This window comes from the organism of the source record quoted next, unplaced genomic scaffold (assembly GCF_019419815.1).
Source record: "Pyrus x bretschneideri cultivar Hongxiangsu unplaced genomic scaffold, Pyrus_bretschneideri_v1 Contig1, whole genome shotgun sequence".
Taxonomy (NCBI): domain Eukaryota; kingdom Viridiplantae; phylum Streptophyta; class Magnoliopsida; order Rosales; family Rosaceae; genus Pyrus; species Pyrus x bretschneideri.
This window is the reverse complement of record NW_025999390.1, coordinates 13,402,884-13,427,867: the sequence shown is the minus strand read 5'-3', so window position 1 is coordinate 13,427,867 and position 24,984 is coordinate 13,402,884. Positions and strand designations below refer to the sequence as shown.

At 38.4% G+C, this 24,984-nt stretch overlaps 2 protein-coding genes and 1 long non-coding RNA gene across 3 annotated transcripts; all 3 read right to left on the bottom strand.

Moving 5' to 3' along the window:
* Window positions 1–12: 12 nt before the first annotated feature.
* Window positions 13–609, bottom strand: LOC103932545. The gene has a single exon (XM_009342170.3). It carries the CDS (start codon window positions 505–507, stop codon window positions 136–138), a length of 372 nt encoding a protein of 123 aa, XP_009340445.1. The 5' UTR covers window positions 508–609; the 3' UTR covers window positions 13–135.
* Window positions 610–1,325: 716 nt separating this feature from the next.
* On the bottom strand, window positions 1,326–3,048 carry LOC103932573. The gene is made up of 4 exons (XR_007259568.1): window positions 2,906–3,048; window positions 2,768–2,813; window positions 2,505–2,694; window positions 1,326–2,029 (listed from the first exon to the last, which is right to left on the bottom strand). It is a non-coding gene; the product is annotated as an uncharacterized LOC103932573 (long non-coding RNA).
* A 4,420-nt stretch (window positions 3,049–7,468) lies between these two features.
* LOC103932546 (mechanosensitive ion channel protein 10) lies at window positions 7,469–11,163 on the bottom strand. The gene is made up of 5 exons (XM_009342172.3): window positions 9,465–11,163; window positions 9,243–9,366; window positions 8,630–8,923; window positions 8,347–8,549; window positions 7,469–8,034 (listed from the first exon to the last, which is right to left on the bottom strand). Exons 1-5 carry the CDS (start codon window positions 10,814–10,816, stop codon window positions 7,761–7,763), a joined length of 2,247 nt encoding a protein of 748 aa, XP_009340447.2. The 5' UTR covers window positions 10,817–11,163; the 3' UTR covers window positions 7,469–7,760.
* Between the last annotated feature and the right edge of the window lie 13,821 nt (window positions 11,164–24,984).

Genomic DNA, 24,984 nt, shown 5'->3' with positions numbered 1-24,984 from the left:
CGGAAGACGAGATATCAGAATTCACAGTTTTTCAGCCAAATTACGAGTCGAATAAGAGTCACATATTAAACACATGGAAAACAGACATAAACATTACATAACAGATACAATAAGATAGAAAAATCATCAATATCCTCAGCCTCTCTTAACAGGGTCGAAATTGGACACACCAACTACAGCACCGATGATCACAACAGCTACAACGCCGCCGGCCGCAATACTGAGCAAGAAGTTCTTCAGAGAAGGAGAAACTCCCGAGGCTGCTTCGGCCACCTCCGGGATCACCATTGAGGCGGTGAGCGCGGCAGCCGTGATTCCAGTCACCGCCTTCTCCTTCAACGAAGCCCTGACTAGGAGCCTCCCGCTCGATTTTGACGCCGCGGGTGCCAGAGCCTTTGAAGGCCTTAGTGGCAGTGGCTTGAAGAAGCACCCAGCGGAGGACTGGATCCTCTTTTGGGTTGCATTGGTCAATGGCATGGCCATTGTAACTGCTGTGGTTGATGCCATTTTCTCTCTCTAGCTTGGTTTTCTCTCTCTAAAAGCAGCCGTTTCTTTCTTCGTGAAATTTTTGTGTCAGATTTGAGGTGCTTCTTGGTAGATAGAGTGATAGAGGTAGAGGAAGGAGCTGATTAATGAGGGGTGGGAAGATTGCCATTTATCTTTGTCCGACGTGGCAGGTTCCCAATTGGGATTGGTGGATAAGGTTATCTTATCCTATTGGGGATTTGGGTTGGTTCTGAAATTTGAACCACCCTTCTCATTCGAATAGTCTAATGGTATCAAACCTACCACTATCTTAGTGACTACAAAAGGATACTTAATCGTGATTTATATACAAATTATTCTCTGTTTACCTGTTATTAATCCTTCAAACGTTGTTAAAATGCTAAAGTCCGTCTTATGTCACGATGAAGCTGTGAGTTGCACTGTCTCGTTGTTCTTATTTTGAAAAAGTATCGTGAAACTCAAATCGAACACCAAAAATTTAGAAAACACTACTCTCCTGCAACTAGCCTAATTTTGCTGTTTGAATCATCTCGTCCAGCCCCTCGTCAGTATCCCTCACACTAAAACATTGATCGGACAAAGGGGCACTAAATGATGTTCGTTTGATATAACCTGTATTATTCTTAAGGTTGTTAATTTTTTATTTGCTACTAGCCTATTAAAGGTGGAGTGGGGTCAACAAAATTCGAGAGCTCAGACGTGCTTTAATTTGACACCAATAAAAGATGATAGTAAATCACTTTAAGCTTCTGCTTCAATTTGGTCAATATTCTAACATCACGTTGATTACAAGCTAAACATAACAACCATTCACATTAATCTCATGTTTTAATATGAAACTCAGTCCTCAATGTACATATTACTTGTAATCGAAGGAATTGAAAAGGGTAGAGAGGAAGAAAACTCTGAGTTTATGCATAAATCAATTTTTACAATTAACACAAATACGTTCGAAATTTGTATAAACATTTCTAAAAGTACAACATCGTGTTTCCACCAGCTCTCTCAAATCTCAGTATCTCTCAGCGTGGAGGCTTCTTCCACTGAGCATTCTTCACCGAACTCATCCATACCAAGTGCAATTCAATCGAACAATCGAAAACTTCCCCGAGACGAATTCTAACACATCCTACATTTTTATTTTTGTTCTGATGAGATTTGTGGCTACTTCATTCACACCTCCCGCCATCAAATGCGATGAAAATTTCAAGTTAATGCCATGAGCCATAAGATGTGTACTTGCAGCTTACACAGAAACAATCACCGCCACGTGGGTGGAAGTTCTGCAGTGGATGATCTGACATAGTGGAGATGAACTTCTTGAGGCAGCAGGTGATATTTTATACCAAGATCTTTGAACATTTTCTTCAGCTCTAAGACCAAATCGGATTCTTGTCAACATAGTTTTGAAAGTTCATGGTATGTGTAACATAAAGAGCCATTTTCATTTTGTTCGAGTCCTCAATATCCTTAACCACCACGCTATGGCCAGGACGCCAGTGCTGTCTTGCTGTCTAAGTACCTGAAATATTCAATTCTCTTCAACAACTCATTTCTATCAATCAGAGATGCGCTTATGCCAGTGGATGTTCATGTAACAGCAATGCAAAATCACAGGTAAACAGTTCCCGTATCAAAAGAGAAGCAAAACGAAAAAAAGAAGCTATATAACCACCATAAGATGCAAAACAGATAAAAAAAAAGTTACACTAGCATACCAGAATCACCCAAACAGAACATTTTTATCAACGAATCCAATCGAGAATCCTAGCTAGCAGCTTTTAAACTCTATCTGTTCCAAGGATCCTAAACTCTAATATTGCATGTCATGCTAATGTGAGCAATAGCGCCACCAGGTTCAAATAATTTGCTAAATTCCGCTGACAACGCAACATGCCTTTATAAGTTGGTTTTGTTAGCTGAGAGAGCCTCTATATATAGATGCAATTTGAATCCAATAAATAATTGAGAAGTAGAACAAGTTGAAGTCAACATACTCTTTTATTCTGGCTTTCAGAGCCACAATAGTCTCAACCGTAGTAGAAGCGTCAATAGTAAAATCAACAGAATCACCCATCTCCGGGCTCCTATAGAAGTTGCTGATGGGTTTACTAGCCAGTACTGAATTTGGATAGAAAACTTTCTCGTTGTCAGATCTTAAGAAGACCTTCGTCAATATGATCCTCTCTTCAACAATGAGTTGTCAGGTTTCAATATGTCAAGTAAAGGTGTTTTTGAAGAATGAGGATTTCGAAGTTACCCGTACTCCCTCAACAACACAACGGTCCCCTACATCAAAAGGGTGCCTGACAAAGACGAATATGATCGCTTCAAACACGGTTTTAGCAGTATTACCAATTACAAACACCACTAGTAAAATCTGACATGATATAAAAACCAGTATGTTAGTCGTCAAAAATCCCACTAGAAGTAGCCACACGATAATGATCACCAGAAGCAAAACCCCTGAGGCAAGCCTATTCAGCTTCTCTATTGCTGTTTTAGTGTCATTTAAGGAACGTGCCAGCGATTTGCGTTCAAGGTAAACATTCACCTGAAAACAACAATAATGTTAAGAGCCCTTCATTTTAAATCGAATGTTGCTGAAAAAGACATGAAAATTGAAATCCAACGGTTACAACATGTAGAATTAAGATCCTATCAACGGTAGTTTTGAAGACTTATATATGTGACAGCGGCATATCACAAGAAGTATGCAAAGTGTAGTTTGTGGTAGCTTATACATTGTAGCTTTCTCAGTGCAGAAGTGCATAGAATGAAAGAATAAAAAATTTCAGATAAAACAAAACAATTAGAATTTACCAGCCAGTTCTTCAAAGCTTTTCTCTTGATCTTGCCAGTTTCTGCTACCCCTTCAAACAGAGGTAAAACAATATCGACCTCCTCCTTTTTCATGAAGCACAAGAGGTCGTCTTCCTCAATGTACCTAGTCCATTTAACCATGAAAATAGTGAGAAATTAAAGATAAATAAGTCATCAAAAAGTTTGGCTGAACCTTCGAAAAATAAAAAATGAAATTCTTTCTTGTTGCTACGGTTGGTGACATTCAGGAAAATATCATAAGCCACAGCCTTTGCTTCCACTCACTAGTAATCTCCTCACCTTTCTGCTCACTCTCCTCATCACAAGACTATCAAGTGTGTTGGAGATGGTAGATAACCCGGATCTCCTTACTACATTAATCAACCCTTTCAGGGTCCAAGCAGAAATTTTCTTTTGGTTCATCTTTTTGAGCTTTTCTACATTAATCACCTCCTCTTTGGCCCCTTCCTTCCCCTCCTTTTTCCCTCCCTTCAAACGTTTGAAACTCAACTGACCGCTACTTGGGATCCTCCCAACTCTTTCTGCCATTTCCATCAGTGAAATATCGATTCTTGAATGCGATCAAAGAATCTATTGCATTGGAATGAAGAAGCTACTACTTTGACAGACAAATTCTTCACCAGCCATATGGCGGCTCCAATCAGGCCCGAAGCCAGACCTTGTGCAAAATAACCTAGGATCCAGCTTTTCTTGACCTCTTCACTCCGCGGTCAAACAACAAACTCCATGCCAGAAGAACCAAACCCAACCAAGTAAAAATCTGCACACTTCTCTTCAACCCGTAAACAAATACAAAACATTCTTCTTAAGCAAAAAGTTCAACTCAATCACGAAAACCAGAGCATTGATAAACCATTCTGTGACCAATCTACCACACAAAACAACCAACACCAAGATAGACCATTTCCACAATTCCAACCCCCAATACATCTTTTTTTTTCAACTTAGGAGCAGTCAAACAAGCAATAAAAAACACAACAATGTAAACAAATGCAATCAACTCAATTAATGCCAACCTTTTCATCTTCTTACCAATCGAGCGGGTTCGGTTGGGATTTTCGGTGGCTTCCCCGGCGGCGGCGTATGACTCGGCCTTGGGATTTCTGGAGCAGCAGAGTCGGAGACTCTGAGGCTCTGAAGTTCCGTCAGCTCAAGATCCAAGTCTCTGTTTTCGCTGTTGTAACTTGTGTGCTCTTTGCCGACCGAATCCGCAAAACGACATCATTTGCTCCTTTCTTCTCCCCCACGCCTTTTCTGCCTTCCATTGTCACTATTCTCCGACACTGTAGGAGAAGATTCAAGCTTTAGATACTCGTTTGGACAGTGGGCAAAACATGGAAATACCCCTTGAATTTTCCGGGAAAGTTTTGAACATTCTCGAGAATCTTTGCAATGTTGCCCCGAGAGAGAGAGAGAGCTTGAAACAATTTTGCAGCACGGTGCCGTGCAATGTGAATTTTAGAGAGCGGAAGAGAGATTTAGTAGGATTTTATGGGAAAGGATTGTCTGAGAAAAATAGAAAGGTAAATCCAGAAGACAAATCCTGACGTTTTTTTATGAATGTGTAGAGTTGTTTTGGCGCTGGAAAATATTGACAGACTCCGACTGACAGTGGGAGAGAGAAGTCTCAGGGAAGAAGAGACTTCCGTTGTGTTTGTTCTCACCCGCCAAATATTAAGGAATCTCCTTTAAACAAAACAAAAACACATTTGTCAGAAATTGATACATCAGAAAGTGGGCCTCCTGTGCATGTGGAAGACAGTGGGCATGCTGAATTGAGACCGTCTGATGCTGACAGCCCTCGTGGGCTTCTCCCTCCTGCCGCCTGCCCAAATGGGCTCAAATGACAATCCCCCTCAACACTCCTTCAGTACCGGTCAATGATTTAACGGATATCTTTAAGGTAATTACTCACCCATATATTAGTAATCACTTTATGTGTTACCTTCCAGATAGAATTGAGGAAAATTGTCAGACATGTTAAAATATGTCTCCACTCATCGACTCTTGTTAAAATATTGTGCAATTGTTCAACATATGGACACTGTAAAAAAATACCTACAAGAATGGAAGAAGCCTTGAAAGATCCGAAATGGATGGAGGCAATGCAAATGGAGATGGAAGCATTACAGAAGAATAATACATGGATTGTAGTTACTCTTCCCAAAGGCAAAAAGTCAGCGGGATATAAATGGGTGTTTACTATCAAACATAAGGCCGACGAAACAATTGATAGGTACAAAACTAGGTTAGTGGTCAAAGGGTATGCACAAACCTTTGGTGTTGACTATCAAGAAACCTTTGCTCCAGTTGCAAAAATGAATACCATTAGAGTTTTGCTATCTTTTGCTGCTAGTTTTGATTGACCTCCATGACAATTTAATGTAAAAAATGCATTTCTGCATGGGGATTTAAAAGAGGAGGTCCATGCATTTTCCACCAGTTTACGAAGTTGCAAACTCTAGTGGGAAAGTGTGTAGATTCCAAAAGGCACTACATGGTCTCAAGCAGTCACCTAGAGCATGGTTTGGGAGATTCACTTAGGCCATGAAAAAGTACGGCTACCGATAGGGGAACTCAAATCATACTTTATTCATCAAACACAATGATGGTAAAGTTACTTTGCTCATTATATATGTGGATGGTATGATTGTCATAGATGATGATACGAAGGAAATTGAACGGCTATAGAGGTACTTGGCCTCCGAGTTTAAAATGAAAGATCTAAGGGAACTTAAAAGTATTTTTTAGTTATTGAAGTTGCTAGGTCTTGAGAAGAGATATACTTGTCACAACGAAAATACGTGTTGGATTTGCTATCCGAAACTGGTATGTTGGTTGGCATGTAAATCAGTGGATACTCCAATTGTGCAGAATCATCGTCTTGCAATCTATCAAGATCAAGTCCCAATAAATAAGGAGAGGTATCAAGGTTAGTGGGAAAATTGATTTATTTGTCCCTCACTAGGCCAGACATTGCTTATGTGGTAAGCGTGGTGAGTCAATTTATGCATGCACTAAGTGAGGATCAAATGTTAGGGGTAATGCGGATAAAAGGGAGCTATGGGACAAGGTCTTAAGTACAAAAAGCATGGACACATGGAGGTGGTAAGATATACTGATGCTGATTGGGCTGAGTATATTACTGATAGACGACCTACATCAGGATATTTTACGTTCATAGCTGGTGATCTGATTACTTGGTGAAGTAGGAAATAGAATGTGGTGGCAAGGTCGTCAGTAGAAGCCGAATACAGGGGAATGGCTCTAAATTATTGACTAGAAAGTATAAGCTGTATTATTTTTGAGGTTGTTCAATTTTCATTTGCTACTAGCCTATAATAGGTTAGAGTGTGCTTTACAAAATCCGAGAGCTTAGGCATGCTTTTAATCTGACACCAATAAAAGGTGATATAATAAATCACTCACACTCTCAACTTATTCACCAACACTAAACCACTTTAGCTCTTGTTTCAACTTGGTCAATACTTTTAACATCATGCTCAGTTATAAGCTAAACACAACAACTAATCACTTTAATCTCATGTTTTAATATTGAAACTCGGCCCTCAATGTACATATTGCTTCTCATCAAAGGAATTGAAAAGGGTAGAGAGGAAGAAAACTCTGAGTTCATGCATTGAAATTAGTCAATTTTACAATTAACATAAATACATTCAAAAATTGTATAAACAATTCTAAAAGTACGACATCGTGTCTCCACCAGCTATCATAAATCTCAGTATCTCAACGTTTCCTACATTTTTATTTTTGTTCTGATGAGATTTGTGGCAACTTCATTCGCACCTTCCCACAGCAAATGCGACGAAAATTTCAAGTTAATGACATGAGTCAGAAGATACGTATTTGCAGCATACACAAGGTTTGAAAAGACGTTAAGCGTTAATCGGGCGTTAGGATGAGACCTAGCGCCTAGGTGGCTAGGCAAGGTCTAGTCATGCGCCTAGGCGAACTAGGCAGATTTAATTAAATCTATTATATTTCGTGTAAATAAGTGTCAGTTTACACTTAAAATATATATGATTTCATCATAAACTACAAAATAGAATTACATATATATGAGCTATTGGAGCATAATGAAAACATAGGGAACAAGTATAAAATGTATGTTCCTTTAAGTATTCAACAAGTCTCTTCCAATTTATTGAAAAAATAAAATGTAAAATGAAAGTTATCTATTTTCTGTCTAAGTGAGTCGCAACCTAGACAGGTGTCTAGGTGGGTTTAAGCGGGTTAGGCGGGTGCCTAGGTGGTTTAGGCGGGCGCCTCAGTAAGTCTAGGCGCCCTTTCTTAATTTTCAAACACCTAAGCATTAATCAGGGCAGTGGCCAACTGTCTAACGGGCGTTAGGCGGGGGTTTTTAGAACAGTGAGCATACACAGAAACAATCACCGCCATGTGGGTGGAAGTTCTGCAGCGGATGATCCGACATAGCGGAGATGAACTTCTTGAGGCAGGAGATGATATTTTATACCAAGATCTTCAAATATTTTCTTCAGCTCGAAGATCAAATCTGATCTCCGACTGGTCTTGTCGCCATAGTTCTGAAAGTTTATGGTATGTGTAACGTAAAGAGCCATTTTCATTTTGTTAACGTCCTCAATATCCTTAACCACCACGCTATGCGCAGGACGCCAGTGCTGAGTCTTGCTGTCCAAGTACCTGAAAATATTCAATTTTCTTCAACAACTCATTTCTAGCGATCAGAGGCGCGCTTATGCCAGTGGATGTTCATGTATAGAGAACATATGACAGGAAACCAGAAATCTTAACAGCAGTGCAAAATCACAAGTAAACAATTCCCGTACCAAAAGAGAAGCAAAACGAAAAAAAGGAGCTATATATCCACCAAAAGATACAAGACAGATGAATAAAAAGTTATGCTAGGATAGCAGAATTACCCAAACAGAATAATTTTATACGAATCCAATCGAGAATCCTAGCTAGCAGTATAACAAGTTGAAGTCAACATACTCTTTTATTCTGGCTTTTAGAGCCACAATGGTCTCAACCTTCGTAGAAACGTCAATGGTAAAATCAACAGAATCACCCATCTCCGGGCTCCTATAGAAGTTGCTGATGGGTTTACTAGCCAGTACTGAATTTGGATAGAAAACTTTCTCGTTGTCAGATCTTAAGAAGACCGTTGTCAATATGTTCATCTCTTCAACAATAAGCTGTCAAGTTTCAATACGTCAAGTAAAGTTCTTTTAGTAGAAGTAAAAAGTTATTTGAAGAATGAGGATTTCGAAGTTACCTGTACTCCATCAACGACACAACGGTCCCCTACATCAAAAGGGTGCATCACAAAGACGAATATGATCGCTTCAAACACAGTTTTAGCAGTATTACCAAATACAAACGCCAGCGTTAAAAGCTGAGATGCTATAAAGACCAGCATGTTTGTCGTGAAAAATCCCATCACAAGTAGCCACACGATAATGATCACCAGAAGCAAAAACCCTGAGGCAAGCCTATTCAGCTCCTCTATTGCTGTTTTAGTGTCATTTAAGGAATGCGCCAGTGATTTGCGCTCAAGGTAAACATTCACCTGAAAATACTAATAATGTTAAGAGCCCTTCATTTTAAATCGAACGTTGCTGGCTGAAAAAGACTTGAAAATTGAAATCCAACAGTTACAACATGTAGAATTAAGATCCTATCAACGGTAGTTTTGAAGACTTATGACTTTGTGTGACAGCGGGATATCACGAAAAGTATGCAGAGTGTAGTTTGAGGTAGCATTATACATTGTAGATTTCTCAGTGCAGAAGTGTCATGTAAACTCAACCTGCAAGTTTTGCGCAGATGGGTGCATAGCATCAAAGAATAAAATGTTTAAGATAGAAAAGGAACCAATTAGAATTTACCAGCCAGTTCTTCAAAGCTTTTCTCTTGATCTTGCCAGTTTCTGCTGCCCCTTCAAACAGAGGTAAAACAATGTCGACCTCCTCCTTTTTCATGAAGCGCAAGAGGTCATCTTCCTCAATGTACCTACTCCATTACCATTAAAAAATAGTGAGAAATTAAAGATAAAGAAGTCATCTAAGGTTTGGATGAACGTTTTGAAAAATAAAAAATGAAATTCTTACTTGTTACTCTTGGCGACATTCAGGAAAATATCATAAGCCACAGCCTTTGCTTCCCACTCACTAGTAATCTCCTTACCTTTCTGCTCACACTCCTCGTCGTCAAGACTCTCAAGTGAGTCGGAGATGGTAGATAACCCTGTACTCCTTACGACATTAATCAACCCTTTCAAGGTCCAAGCAGAAATTTTCTCTTGGTTCATTTTTTTGAGCTTTTCTACATCAATCACCTCCTCTTTGGCCCCTTCATTCCCCTCCCTTTTCCCTCCCTTCAAATTTTTGAAACTCAACCGACCGCTACTTGGGGCCCTCCCGATTCTTTCTGCCATTTCCATCAGTGGAGGCCCGGAAAGGGTGCGGAGAACATACTGATGAAAGATTGATTCTTGAATCCGATCAAAGAATCTATTGCATTGGAATGAAGAAGCTACTACTTTGACAAACAAATTCTTCCCCAGCCATATGGCCGCTCCAATTAGGCATGAAGCTAGACCCCGTGTAACATAACCTAGGATCCTAGAGGTTTTGCTTGACCTCTTCCCTTCGTTGTCGAACAACAAACCCCATGCCAGAAGAACCAAACCCAACCAAATAAAAATCTGTACACTTCTCTTCAACCCGTACACAAAATACAAAACATTCTTCTTAAGCAAAAAGTTCAACTCAATCACGAAAACCAGAACATTGATAAACCATTCTGTGACCAACCTACCACACAAAACAACCAACACCAAGACACACCATTTCCACAATCCCAACCCCAAATACATCTTATTTTCCAACGTGGGTACAGTTATGCCAGCAATAAAAAACAAAACAATGCAAACAAATGCAACCAACTCAGTCAATGCCAACTTTTTTATCTTCTTACCGGACTTCGCACACACCTTTAGCTTTGCAGTCTTATAAACCTCCTCATCATCGTCCTCCTCGCCACCGTCGACCAACGGTGTTCGTGGGGTTATCGAGGCGGACCTCAGAGCGTCTCTCGGTTTTGTGCCTGCGATTTTGGAGCTTGGCGATGCCACATTGGAGGCATTAGCAATTGACTTCAACTGGGGAAACGGCTCCACGAACCTCGACTTGGGCTTCGAGAACACCGACCGCGAAAACGGAGCTTGCAGGGAAGTGGGTTCGGTTGGGATTTTCCACGGCTTCCCCGGCGGCGGCGTACGACTCAGCCTTGGGATTTCTGGCGAAGAAGAGCCGGAGACTCTGAGGCTCTGAAGCTCCGTCAGGTGAAGATTCAAGTCTCTGGTTTCATTGTTGTAACTTGTGCGCTCTTCGCCGACCAAAATCTGCAAAACAACATCGTTTGTTCCGTTCTTCTCCCCCACGCCTTTTCCACCTTCCATTGTCACTTTTCTCCGCCACTGATTCAAGCTTTGATACTTATTTGGGCAGTGAGAAAAATATGAAAATACCCTTTGAATTTTCCGGGAAAGTTTTGAACTTTCTCGGGAATCTTTGCAATGTTGTCCGGAGAGAGACACAGCTCGAAGCAAACTTGCAGCACAGTGCTGTGCAATGTGAGTTTTATAGAGAGAGAGAGAGAGAGAGAGAGAGATTTAGTACGATTCTATGGAAAAGGATTGTGCGACAAATTTTAACGTTTCCTTATCAATATACAAAATTGTTTTGGCGCTGGAAATTATTGACCGACTGACAGAGAGAGAGGAGGAGGCTTGCATTTTGTGTTTGTTCTTAATTTCCCGGGTGATATCATTTAAGCCGGGAAATATTAACGAATTTAAACAAATCCAACCGCGTCCAAATAAAAAAAATAACATAAAAAAATATAGTGAGTTTTACAGAACTAATTGGAAAGAATGATGCTAGCGAGATTAAATTTGGAGGCAAAATTTATAAACTAAATAATGTGTTGCTAATAAGAATGAACACATTTATCAACGATTAAGTAATAACCAATCATCAACTTCCGTGTCGTTTAGTTTTTCAAAGTTTTGTCTACAAATTTAGTTTCTTTAGAATTATCCAATTTGGACATCATTATTTATAGTAGACAAAAAAAAAAGTAAAAATATTTGATTTATTCAACTTGAAAACTAAAGAAACATATTGAGGGTGTGAAAATTATTTTTTATAAAAAAACTTTTATAGACACAATCGAGCATACATCATTATTCTCAATTATACAATTAATCGCATTTATAGAGAAATTAATATAACAACTGATGATTTGTTACTTTAGCAAATACTTGTATGTTTTTTTTTAGTTTTCCTTTTCTAGTAATTGTTAGGTTATTATATGATGAATAATACTCACGTTCACCTCATTGGGAAATGCACATATTTTACTTTTGGTGAATAATGTACTTTTATCGTATAAACGTCATAATCAGATTGTTTATTTTTTTAATCTTCATTTAAATGTCATCTTTACTAAAAAATTATTCAAATAGAAAAATTGTTTAATCATTCAAATTTATCAAGTAAATAGACGGAGCACTCAAATATTTGCAAATTATCGAAACTTTTTGACGTGTGAGTTTACTATTCAGCTCTTGCGTTGCATGCGATGGGCGGGCATGTGGACGGTGCAACCTGTCAAGGAAATGGTCGACTTCAAATCAAATGATCCAACATGATATAAATACGTAACATGTTTTTTATGCTACCCAGTTATCTCACGTTTGGAGTTAGGTTTAGGGGTTAACAAATCTCATTTGCCTTCTGGATCAACTCTCTCTATTCAATTTTTTGTTTTGTCTTTTTTGTTTTGTCCAAGTCAAAGCTGTACGTGTTGTTTGATCAAATTATTTGGCGAATATGGAATTCAACAGAAGTTGACAATGGCTGCTCATCTTTCCCAAAAGACTACAGACTGTAGTGTCTTATATAAAGTCAATGGAAAAGATGAATAGTGATTCTGCAAGTTGGTCGTATGCGTGTAAAAGACCTTCTGCATTATTATTCGCGTGCGAAAAACAAATCAAGACAAGTGATGAAGTAAAATAAATATTGGGCATCATGTAATATTTAATCTCCTTTGATATGATTTTAAAGATAAATGTTGAGAATTTTGCCTCCGTTAGAGAGAAAGAGGAAATTGTAAGTTGGTTCTTTAATGCAAAAGTAAGTTGGTTCTTTAATGCAAAGGAAGGCTATGTTGGAATTATATCTAAATGTTATATCCATTTACATCAAATTAGCCTTCACATGCAGAAGTTATTTTGGAATTATATCTAATAATAAGTTGGTTCTTTAATGCAAAGGAAGGCTATGTTGGAATTATATCTAATAATAATTATTATATTATAATAATTTAAAATTTTGAATGAAAAATGTTTTATTTGTTTACAGCAAACTAGCCTTCATGCATGCGCTCACGCGCGTGCAAAAGACATTTTTTGAATCACGGCATGCTACGCGCGACTTACATGTTTTAAATGTATTTATATGCGTAAATTGACAAAAGGAAAGTCAAATATTTGAAGTAAATGAATAATCTTAGATCATGCTAGAATAAACCTCTCATAAACTATTAAAGCAGCTGAATTCACATAATAAAATCGATCTCTATAGAATTCATGTTATTTTTTTTTTTTTTCATAAAGTATTGTAGAATAACGTTGAAAATAAACGGTTTTGACTATCATGCAATATTCATAATGAAAAATAATAATAAAGAAAGTACATGACTGACAAACAAAAGTACAAATGATAGGTAGGTCGAATACCCAAATTATAGATTGGGTTTACATTTAAGGATTAGGATTCTCTCCCCTTCTCTTTCCATCCCTTTCTATCTCCTCCTCTCACATTCTCTTATTTTGTTTTTCTCTTGCTATAAAAAATTAATATAAGATGTTAACATGGCTTAATCGTGACCGTTCAAATAGGAGGGAAGGAAAGGGGAGGAAAAAAAAAAGAGAGAGAATCCTACTCCTATATTTAAATCGTGCGTGGGAGTGTTGGAGACTTTAGATTAAAGATTGGGGTTCTACGAGTGAGTCATCTGCCTTACATTGGACATTGTTTCCTTGATTGCCTCATAATACACGTGGTACTTATAGAAGATCCTGCAAATGATATATAATTGGGAATTTAGGGTTGTGATTACATTTGGCTTTATAACTAGGCGAGAAGAGTCAAGACACTCAAGGAAAAGGATTCTCGCCAGATTCTTTTCTTAGGGATTTCAGAAATCTCGTGATCGTAATCGTTTATTGTGTGGTTAAAAATTATTTGAAATTTAAAATTTAAAATTAAATATAAATAGTACTTAATGAAAACTGACCGTATTATATACGATAAACGGTTACGATCACAAAATTTCCAGAAAAAGGATCCGCCACACTCAAGCCTCAAATGTAGGTACACGGTGCTCCGTACTTTTTACTAGGAATTTAGGTTTAGGGTATTGACCAGTCTGGTTTGTGATTGCATTTGGCCTACCTAGTGGACAGGTGGCACGATTTTGGTCCTATTATTTTCGTAGCATATCCAAATCTGATTACATGAAACTTATTTTATCAACCATTTTGGAGTTCTTGAGTTGACCAGCCTAACCCTCAAACGCTTTTAGTCTTTTTTTTCACCATAATTTGGTCCGTTTGTGTATTCTGCCTCCGCGATCAACAGCATAGGACATAAATTTCTGCCTTAAAGAATTCCCCCCCAAAAAAAATACGCTAGCATTCAGCCTATTTAATCCACTCAGTGAACAATGATAGATCACAGTGAACAGTATTAGGCCAAATGCATCTCTACCCCTAAAACTAAATAGTCTAGTCAATTTTATTAAAATATTATTAATTTTTATTATAAAATAATAATTTGATTTTTAATTTCTGACATGATCCCTTCTTTTTCTTCCTTGATTTTCCAACTGTGCGGTCAAGCACAGTTTCACCACTTTTTCTTCTCTTCAAATCGCCAAAACCCATGTGAGATCAACCAAGTTCGGCCCAACCCGAATTCAAAGACAAGGGAAAGATTGAAGCTTTCTAGAAGCAGAAAGAGATAAAGATAGAGAGGGAGGATTTTGGATATGGAAGCTCGAGTTGGGGTGGTGGTGGAAGGAAAGCAAAGGGCTTCGAATTCAGCTTAGGGAGGTGTGGCGGTATCTGCCACGCCCCAATCCCGACATTAGTCTAGGATCGACACGTGACGTCACCAAATACTCGTATATCTCACATACCCCGTCTCTGGGATATGGCAAATCACAATTCGAGAATCAAATTGCAAAGAAATTTTTCGTTTACCTTATGGCTGCATCTAACCTCCTCGTTAGACTGCCTACGTACCCTCAATAGGGATCAAGCCATTCGTAGTTCACTAACACAAAATCCGATGTTTATTCCACTAAATTCAAACAGAAAAGCTTAGTATTCCTCCATCATTCAATATAACTTGACCACATGTAATTCCTGGACTCATCGTTTTACATAACCAATCCCCATAAAAACATGATTTCTCTCCCATCCAACATATAAATCATTATGTCTCATCATGATATCGCAATTCACAACACACATCATATTTAAGAGCCGACGAAACACAAAACCATTATCTAGCCGCATTAATTAATTAATTTGATCAAAGTAATAACAATCATTCCCATATCTTCTAAATTCATACCTTATGAAATCATAATCGAATCATAGAAATCCCGAAGGAGTCACTCAGACGTCCAACATCTTTTAACTCAATTCACAAGACTCTCGAAACCATTGACACAAATATAAATATAACTAAGGCTAGAGTTACATAGTTAGGCCAAGCCTACTTCTCCAAACAATGGAACTTTTGGCCACTCCACGAAATTCAACAACCTCAGGTTCCGGACCACTCAACGGAACCAAACCAAATATGATCGCCTAAAAATGTACCATGTACAACTAATCATCATCACCTCTAGAATGCGTATGGTCCCCCATTGCAGATATACCATGCAAGACCATAGGCATAAACTCGTCGTGCAGGCAGTGATCACCTATAACGGATATACCAAGCATGATCACCCCTGAATACATATGGTCCCCCATCACCGATATACCAAGCAGGACCATCCATGTACCATAACTACGTGGTGCAATCTCATCATCACACATTAAACATAATTATACGCATACCTGCTATTGATTCCACATATCAACCAGCATCCAACTATATGGAGCACAACACAAGGAATTCCCTTAATTACTAATTCTACTAAAAATCTAATAAAGTACCCAACTCATCTCCTGACTTCCATCTTCATCTCATGCTAGGTAGTAATGCCAAGTTCACGTAGGTATTCAGTTAGCAAGCATATCCAAATAATTATCAAACAATATTTAGATCCCATAATTGTCATAACATTCATCATAATTATCATTCACATTATTAAAAAGTTAATCAAACACATATATACATCACAACATCAATACACAAGCCAAATCATAGTTAATTAGCATAGGTCTATGGCTAAATATATAAAGTTCACATTTCAATAGAAATCATAATTATAATACCAATTCATATATGCAGATGATACTAATATAAGAAATTAAGATAATAACGATATCGCATATGTTAAAGTTTGGTGACGTTCCAACGGTCGGATCGTCGATTCGCACTTTTACTAATTAACGTATCGTAGACAATTTAGGTTCCACCCATCAAATTATATCATAAAATTACCAAAACTAAGCTCAAGGCATCTAATTTAGCCTAAGAATGACATCGACGGCCCCCTGACCACGCGCCGCCATGGGTGGTGGTCGGCCGCCCCGACTCGCAGGAAAAATCCAACTATTTTCAAAAATTACCAAAATTTACAGGAATGACGATCTCAATGAGTAGAGTAAACTTTATACCTGCGGCCAAGGCCAATTTGGCCGGAAAATACCCCAAACTAGCCACCAGCCGTTGGAACCCTAAGGTGGGTGTGCTTCGAATTCGGCTTCCAATCAAACTCCGACGCCTCCAACACCACTTGGAATTTGTTCCTGGGGTTGAGGGGAATCTTTTGGTAGTGGTCATGGACGGTGAAACTTGCCGGAGCCACCGAGAAAAGGGATAAAGTTGTCGAAACACCTGTGGGTTTGTGGCTTCGAACTGGAAAAATGGGAAAGAAATTAGGAAATATAACACTACAAAGATGTAGGGCTCATCAAGGGCTTTCCATGGACACCAAGATTATCCAAAACGGAGTTCAGATGAAAGAGATATAGTCGGGTCAAAATTGGAGTTTTGCGAGTCAAAAATGACCCAACTCGGGTCTCTCTCCCTTCCCCTCCTTGCTCTCCTCTGATTGGCTGTTTCTCCCTTTTTAAAAATTTGATTGGTTCCCTTTTTATTAAACTAACTTAACATTTAACCCACACACGGGAATTAAATAATTTCCACAATCTATAGTTCACAATTTCAAACGTCCGTAACTATACCGTTATAATTCAGACTTGCAAACGGCTTTCGCCTATGCGTTCAGGGGTTCGAGATCTATTCGAAAACGTTACTTGTGACTTCAAAAGGTCAACGAGTAAATAATAATTTTCCAAACTTCACTTCTCGTTACTAGTTTAATTGAAATCTAATTTCAAATAAATTAATATAAAATCTCAATAATATAAATACGTAGATTATAACAATGAAATTCGGGAACGGGATTTCACAGTATCGCCTGGCTTCATGTAGGTAGGGCAATGGCTTAGGACATTCTTAGCCGACCTAGAGACCAGCTTGGGCAGGGTGTTAGTCTATCTGCTCGGCTGGAGTGGATTGGCTGGGTGCCGGCCTAAAGGTTCCTTGGTGGAACTACTCTTATGCATCATTCTTTAGACATAAAATAAGTGAAATATTTGACTTTCTTTTTGTCAATTTACGCATATAAATACATTTAAAACGTGTAATTAGTCGCGTGTAGCACGCCGGTATTCAAAAAATACCTTCTGCATTATTATCCGCATGCAAAAGACCTTCTGCATTATTATCCGTGTGCGAAAAACAAATCAAGGTAAGAGATGAAGTAAAATAAACATTGGGTATCATGTAATATTTAATCTCCTTTGATATGATTTTAAAGATAAATGTTGAGAATTTTGCCTCCATTAGGGAGAAAGAGGAAATAGTAAGTTGGTTCTTTAATGCAAATTATATCTAATAATTATTATTATATTATAATAATTTTAAAATTTGAATGAAAAATGTTATATCTGTTTACATCAAACTAGCCTTCATGCACGCGCACGGCATGCTACGCGCGACTTACACCTTTTAAATGTATTTATATGCGTAAATTGACAAAAGGAAAGTCAAAAATTTGAAGTAAATGAATAATCTTAGATCATGCTAGAAGAAACCTCTTATAAACTAATTAAAGCAGCAGAATTCACATAATAAAATCAGTCTCTATAGAATCCATGTTATTGTTTTCTTTCATGAAGTATTGTAGAATAAAGTTGAAAGTAAACAGTTTTGACTATCATGCAATATTGCATAATGACAAAAATAATAAATAAAGTACATGACTGATAAAGAAAAGTACAGATGTTAAGTAAGTCGAATACCCAAATTTTGGATTGGGTTTACATTCAAATCGTGCGTGGGAGTGTTGGAGACTTTAGTGAGTCATCTGCCTTACTTTGACATTGTTTCCTTGATTGCCTCTTAAGAGAAGATCACAGGAAGATCATGCAAATGATATATAATTGGGAATTTAGGGTTGTGATTACTTTTGGCTTTATAACTAGGGGACAAAAGTCAAGACACTCAAGGAAAAGGATCCTCGTGAGGATTTCGGAAATCTCGTGATCGTAATCGTTCATCGTATATCGTGCAGTTAGAAATTATTTGAAATTTAAAATTTAAAATTAAATATAAATAGTACCTAATGAAAACTAACTGTAGAACATACGATGAACGATTACAATCATAGAATTTCTAGGAAAATGATCCGCGACCCTCAAAGCCTCAAATGTAAGTACACGGTACTTGGTACTTTTTACTAGGAATTTAGGTTTAGGGTATTGACCAGTCTGGTTTGTGATTGCATTTGGCCTACCTAGTGGACAGGTGGCACAATTTTGGTCCTATTATTTTCGTATCATTTCCAAATCTAATTACATGAAGCTTATTTTATCAGCCATTTAGGATTTCTTGAGTTAACCAGCCTAACCCTCAACACTTTTTCACCACAATTTGGTCCTTTGTGTCTTCTGTCTACACGATCAACAGCATGGGACATAAATATCTGCCTGATGCATCGTTCTTGGGACATAAACTAATTAAAATACTTAACGTTTTTTTGTTAATTTATGCATATAAATATATTTAAAACGTGTAAGTCGCGCGTAGCACGTTGAGATTCAAAAAATACCTTCTGCATTATTATTTGTGTGCAAAAAACAAATCAAGGCAAGTGATGAAGTAAAATAAACATTGGGCATAATGTAATATTTAATCTCCTTTGATATGATTTTAAAGATAAATGTTGAGAATTTTGCCTCCGTTAGAGAGAAAGAGGAAATAGTAAGTTGGTTCTTTAATGCAAAGGAAGGCTATGTTGGAATTATATCTAAATGTTATATCCGTTTACATCAAACTAGCCTTCATGCACACGCACGTGCATAAGGTATTTTTTGAATTACGGCATGCTACACACGACTTACAAGTTTTAAACGTATTTATATGCGTAAATTGACAAAAGAAAAGTCAAATATTTGAAGTAAATGAATAATCTTAGATCATGCTAGAAGAAACCCCTCATAAACTAATTAAAGTACCTGAACTCACATAACAAAATCAGTCTCTATCAATGTTCTAAAAAACGGCCTAGGCTCTAGGCGGTGGTGACCTGAGGCGTTTTCTTGCAAATTGGTTGGGGTCTAGGCGGGCTAGGCGCTAGGAGGGTAAGGCGGCCCTAGGCAAGCTAGGCGGTGCTAGGCAACTAAGAGGCTAGGAGATTTTTTTTTTTTTTTTTTTTTGAAATAAAAAAAAAAAATCCTATCTACATTACTATATTTCCTTATTTTTCCTCCTATTTTGCATTTTGTGTGGTTTAAAATTGGGAACTTATTGTACATGTGTCATCCTACAATACTCCTCACTATGGTTCTATGACATAAATGCTTAATGTGTTTTTAAATTTTGGACTTGTGGGATACTCTTTTTGCATTTTATTATTCTTTTATTATTTTATCCATAGATTTCATACAAGTTTAATTTTTTGTAAGTGTTAATATGCACTTATTTACAAGATATACAAGAAATTTACCTAAATCTGCCTAGGCGCTAGGCGCCAACCTGCCGCCCGACTAGCGCCTAACGTTTTTTAGAACCTTGGTCTCTACAGAATTTTGCATTAAGAATAGAGAAAATAATATTTAATAAGCAATTGATTGAATCACATTATTGCTAGCCCATTGTGAGGCAATGCCCACCCCCTCCTCTTTAGTATAAATAATATCGTTTGTTAAAAAAATAATAATAATTTGACAACTAATTTAATCACATTATTTTTGTAATAGTTAATTTTTTGGTCCAGTTTTTTTATTACTTTTTATAATTAGTACCTCACAATAGGCTAGCAATATTGTGATTCAATTTCTTTATTTTTAAACACGTTCAAAACATCTTAAGAGACGTGTAATGCCGGTTATAAAAAAGGTCTTTCGCACGCAGATAATAATGTGATTAAATAAGTTGTCAAATGATTGTTTTTTTTTTTTTTTAACAAACGATATTATCTACACTAAGGGAGATGGGGTGGGATTAGCATTAGTCTCACAATAGGCTAGCAATAATGTGATTCAATCAGTTGTTTATTAAATATTATTTTTTTCTATTTTTAAATAAGTTCAAAACATCTTAAGAGGCGTGTAATGTCGGTTATAAAAAAGGTTGTGGAGCAAAAAATAATCAAGAAAAATATGGAGTTGACACATGGATTCTAGGGTAAAAAGGACAAAACTACTCTTGAGGAACATCGAAACTCCTACGCGCGAGTAGTGGACAATCATCCCTCAATCAAGTTAAAAGTGCCCAAAATAGGTGTTTATTTAAAACCTATTTTATCCATCCTCATCAAATATTCTCCACAAGGTAACCCCCAAATCTTCCTTTGAAATTATATTAATTAGCTAATTAATTGATTTATTATTCAATTAATTTACTAATTAGCTACAAATCAAGAACCTAACCCAAAAAGCCATCCAAGTGGCCGGTTCCTCTCCTCCCAAAGGGGCCAGCCACACCCCTATATAAACACTCTCATTCTCTCCAAAACCTAGGTTTTACACTCTTGCAAAATTCTCAAAATTCTCCTAACACTTTTCCCTCAAAATTCTAACTTTGGCATCAGAGGTTCTTCGACCAAAGCCCCCCCCCCATTCATCGTGTGTGCTTGAGGCTCTTGGCCTTGACCAAAGATGTTATTTGTTTTGTAGGTGCAATTTTGTCCAAGAACAAGGAGGAAGAAATTTGCATCCACAAATTGGTGCTTTCATTGAGAGTTGAGTCACATGCTCGTAGAAGACTCTCGCATCCAAGGTTTTTCGTTTTCTTGTTCATTTGTAGATTTTTCGTAAGTTCTATTTCTTGGAATTTTTATTTCTAAAAATTCTTCGATAAAACGTAAAAGAAAAGTAGAATGGCAATAGATTCGAAAATCTCAACGAACGAAAATTTCAACGTTTAATAATTAGGACAACGGCGATTTACAAGCCTCAACACAATGATGAATGGAGCGGCACCACCCCCACAGGGCACCACCGTGGCAACCACCATGGAGGCCACCCTTGGCAAAACCCACGGTACCAAGGCCACGACCCAAGCCATGCCACTTCAACATTCAAGGGCCCAAGCCCTAGCCGAGTCGACCCAAGCCACCCAAACCCAATGCGATCCCAACTCGTTGCCAAGCCGAGCCCTAGCCTCGCACCCAGGTACACCACACACCGAGCAGCCCACTCCCATGGCCCAGCTTGCTCCTGTGGCCTTCCATGTAGCCCAAATCAGTCCAAGATTAGTTCAATCATCTCGGCTTCAAATTTATGGGCCTACGATCGAATCAGGGGCATTTTCACCATATTTCTCCGCAGATTTAACATTTCCTAACTCAAATCTCGTTCCCGAAGTCTACCACACTTCTATTGCTCAAGGAGACACATTTCTTCCAACCTCTTCCAACCCAAATGGAGAACAACACTTGTCTCGACAAGTCATAGAATTAACAAGGGCCCTCGCACATGAAACGACCTTGGTGAATCAACTCTTTCAGCGCATCGAGATGCAACGTGCCCCAGATGATGTTGGAAATGTGCCCTAAAACCAATCATATGATGATACTTACGGACATTTCAAACTAATGTAGTTTAAAGGGCAAACATTATTGTTTGAGCCGTCTCATATAAATGTTATATGCTTAAACGATAAGTCCAAGGAATATGTGATTGGAAGAATGCGATCTAAAGAAGTTAGATTCATGAGACCATTCTTTCGTTGACACATCCTAAACGTTCCTGATCATAGGATTGTCAATTGGGCATTGACAGTCCGTTAAGATCAGTACGTGCTATGTCTTCTCTCAGGGAGAGTGACTAGTCTCGAGTCATTGGTGTGTGTGACATCAAGACAAGTACGTAGGTGCTCAATAGAGAATGAGTTCACTGAACACGATCAACGAAGAGTTCTCATATTCATGTCACATGAGAACTCATGGTTGGGATAATGCAAATTAGTCTTTTGACCTGAGGCATCACAGTTGTCTTGTGGTTAGGTCCTTAATCTTTGATTATGTCAAAGTCACTCTATCAGGGTGTCCACGGCATCGTTGGGGTTACGCCACTTAGCCATGGAGGCAAGTGAATGCGCAACAAGGGATCTCTAACCTTCAAACTGTTTGAGGGAGAATACTCTATGATATGATTTAGAATCTCTGGCCAGAGTATGAATGAGATGTTGGAATGCGTTCCAGATCACATTCAAGGTAATCATATAAGTACAAGATTCACATTGGATAGTAGACATGAATAAACTATCAAACCAAACAATGTGGTCAAGAGTATTGTATTAGAGAAAGACCGTATTGCATTTGTAATCCTAAACTGAATAGGTTCTCCACCTCTTCTGATTAGCTTGGGTAACCATGATATGCTGCTAGGTGTCACTCATGGTTTGTGGAAGCCCTAAAAGTGTATTATCACTAACGGGAGAATTGAAAGTAAGTTTCAATTCACAATCGATTTGAAAGAGTTTGAATCGCCCACTGCCTCGCTAAAAGGAACCTAATGGATCGTACACCGTGTAAGGTAGAGATTGAAGATTCAACGGAGATGAGTAAGAATAATTAAATGGTTTAATTATTTATCTAAGGCTAGGATTAATTAATATGTTAATTAATCAAACGAATAAGTTCGTTAAAGACCTCGGGTTAGTTTTGGGCCGCAAGGTCCAATGGGATTTGAATGTCAAGCCCATTAACTCAAGTTGTATGACAACTTGAATAAAACAAAGGGCTTGAAAGCCCAATAAACCTATAGGCTAGCCATGTGTAAAAGAATAGGGCTTTTGGTCCATTAGGTCACTTATTTTGAAGGGACTATATAAAGGACTTTATAGCCTAAAATTTACTAAGGGTTATTTTTGGGGGAAAGGATGAGAACACAAGCTCTCCTTTCTCTCTAAAATTTTGGCCAATCTAGAGGGGAATAGCTAGCAATCTTACTTCCTCTAGGTCACTCATTTCTTCTACAATATACCTTGGTGTGGAGACTTAGAGGTTCTCAATTTTGGGAACTTGGAGAAACCTTTTCATCCATCCAAATCCATGGATCCAAGATGCAAGGAATGAAGGCCCTCTCTTTGGGTGATTAGCCTTTGCTTATGCAAAGATGAATCTACAAAGGTATTGATTTCTCAACTCACTTTGTTTTGAGTTGAGTCTTGGTTCACCTATCTACTAGGCTTTGAATTTCATGGGTAAATGTTTTGTTTTAAGTGCATACAAGCATGATTCCGCCTTTAATTGTTAATTGCATGCTATTGATGTTGCTTAAATGAACATGTTTTTCACAAATTTTCCTTCAGATGAGGTGACTCGAAGTAGGACAAGAGCGTACGAAGAACCTCTCCAGTAGCATCTTAGCAAGCAGCCACTCGACTAGCCATGAACCGAGCGTTCGGGCAATGTACACTCCCGATTAGGCCTCCGAGATAACTATACTCCCATCTTAGCGTACGGAGGAGTGTGCACGCTCGACTAGGCCCATGGAGGAGCATACATTCACGGTTGAGGCCACACTCTGATAGTCAACATGAGCAACCTTCCAAGCAAAGTGTTCATTTACGGCTAAGCTCGCAAAGAGCATCCTCTACCTCACATCGGAGTAGGTAGCACGAAGGACAGAGAGAAGCAGTCACTCAGTTCGGCTTAAGCTTAACCAGCAGCCTGTGAAGAATTCCCTCGCCTGCTAGGAACGAACCACATGCATTGCAGTCACGGCATTAACGAGCTGAACACGTAGAAGAGCAGCCTAGACTAGTAGGTCACGATTAGGGGCAGCTGAGATCTTCGTTACCCCCAACAAAGGTAAATTCAAGAAGAAGTAGAAATGTTCCTGACTGAGCGATTGAGCGATTTCCAACGTAACAAGGTCACTAACGAGACACTACGATGGGATATGACCAACATAAGTAGGTCACCCTTCATGGACGAGATCGAGCAGGCAAAGCCTCTATGCAAGTTCAGCATGCCACATTTCACATCCTTTAAAGGGGATGGAGACCTAGAGAAACACTTAAAGCACTACCGAAGTGCATTGATCCTTCATTGAAACAACGACGATCTCATGTGCAAGATATTCGCCATCACTTTACAAGGTGAGGCGTAAGATTAGTTCTACACCCTGCCGCCACAATCCATCCGGAGTTTCAACGAATTTTCTTTGGTTTTTACCAAAGAATATTCATCTTATCGCTCGATCAAGAAAAAGTTTGACCATTTGTTCAACGTTAAAAAGAACCTAAAGAAGTCGTTTCACGACTATGTGAAGAGGTTCAAAGCAGAGAAGATAAAGATAGTTGGATGCAACGAGAGCAACTTTCCAAAAATGACTTCTAGCAGACCATCCGCTGTTCGAAAAATTGATCATGAAAGCAGATCTAACTCTTGGTAGATTCTTTCGCTTTGACAAAGAAACATGCATTTGGGACGAAGCTCGCCGATCCAGATGCAAAGACTTGAAAGAGAACCTGACATCACCTCCCTACTCTCCAAACCAAAAGCAGCGGATGACCTATTCGCATATTTAATGGTATCTGAAGCAGCAATATTCTCTACCATCATACAAGAATAACTGGGGGCCCGATTACCTATTTTCCACAGTTCAAAAGCTCTCCTTGATGCTACCAGAAATTCAAAAGCTAACTTTAGCGATAGTTGTTGCAACCCGGAAGCTCAAGTTTTACCTTCAGACGCATGTAGTTATCCTCATGACGCACTATTCTGCTCAATCTAAACACGCGACGATAAAGGCGTAAACAATAGCGGATGCAAAGTTTTCTGACGAATGCAACA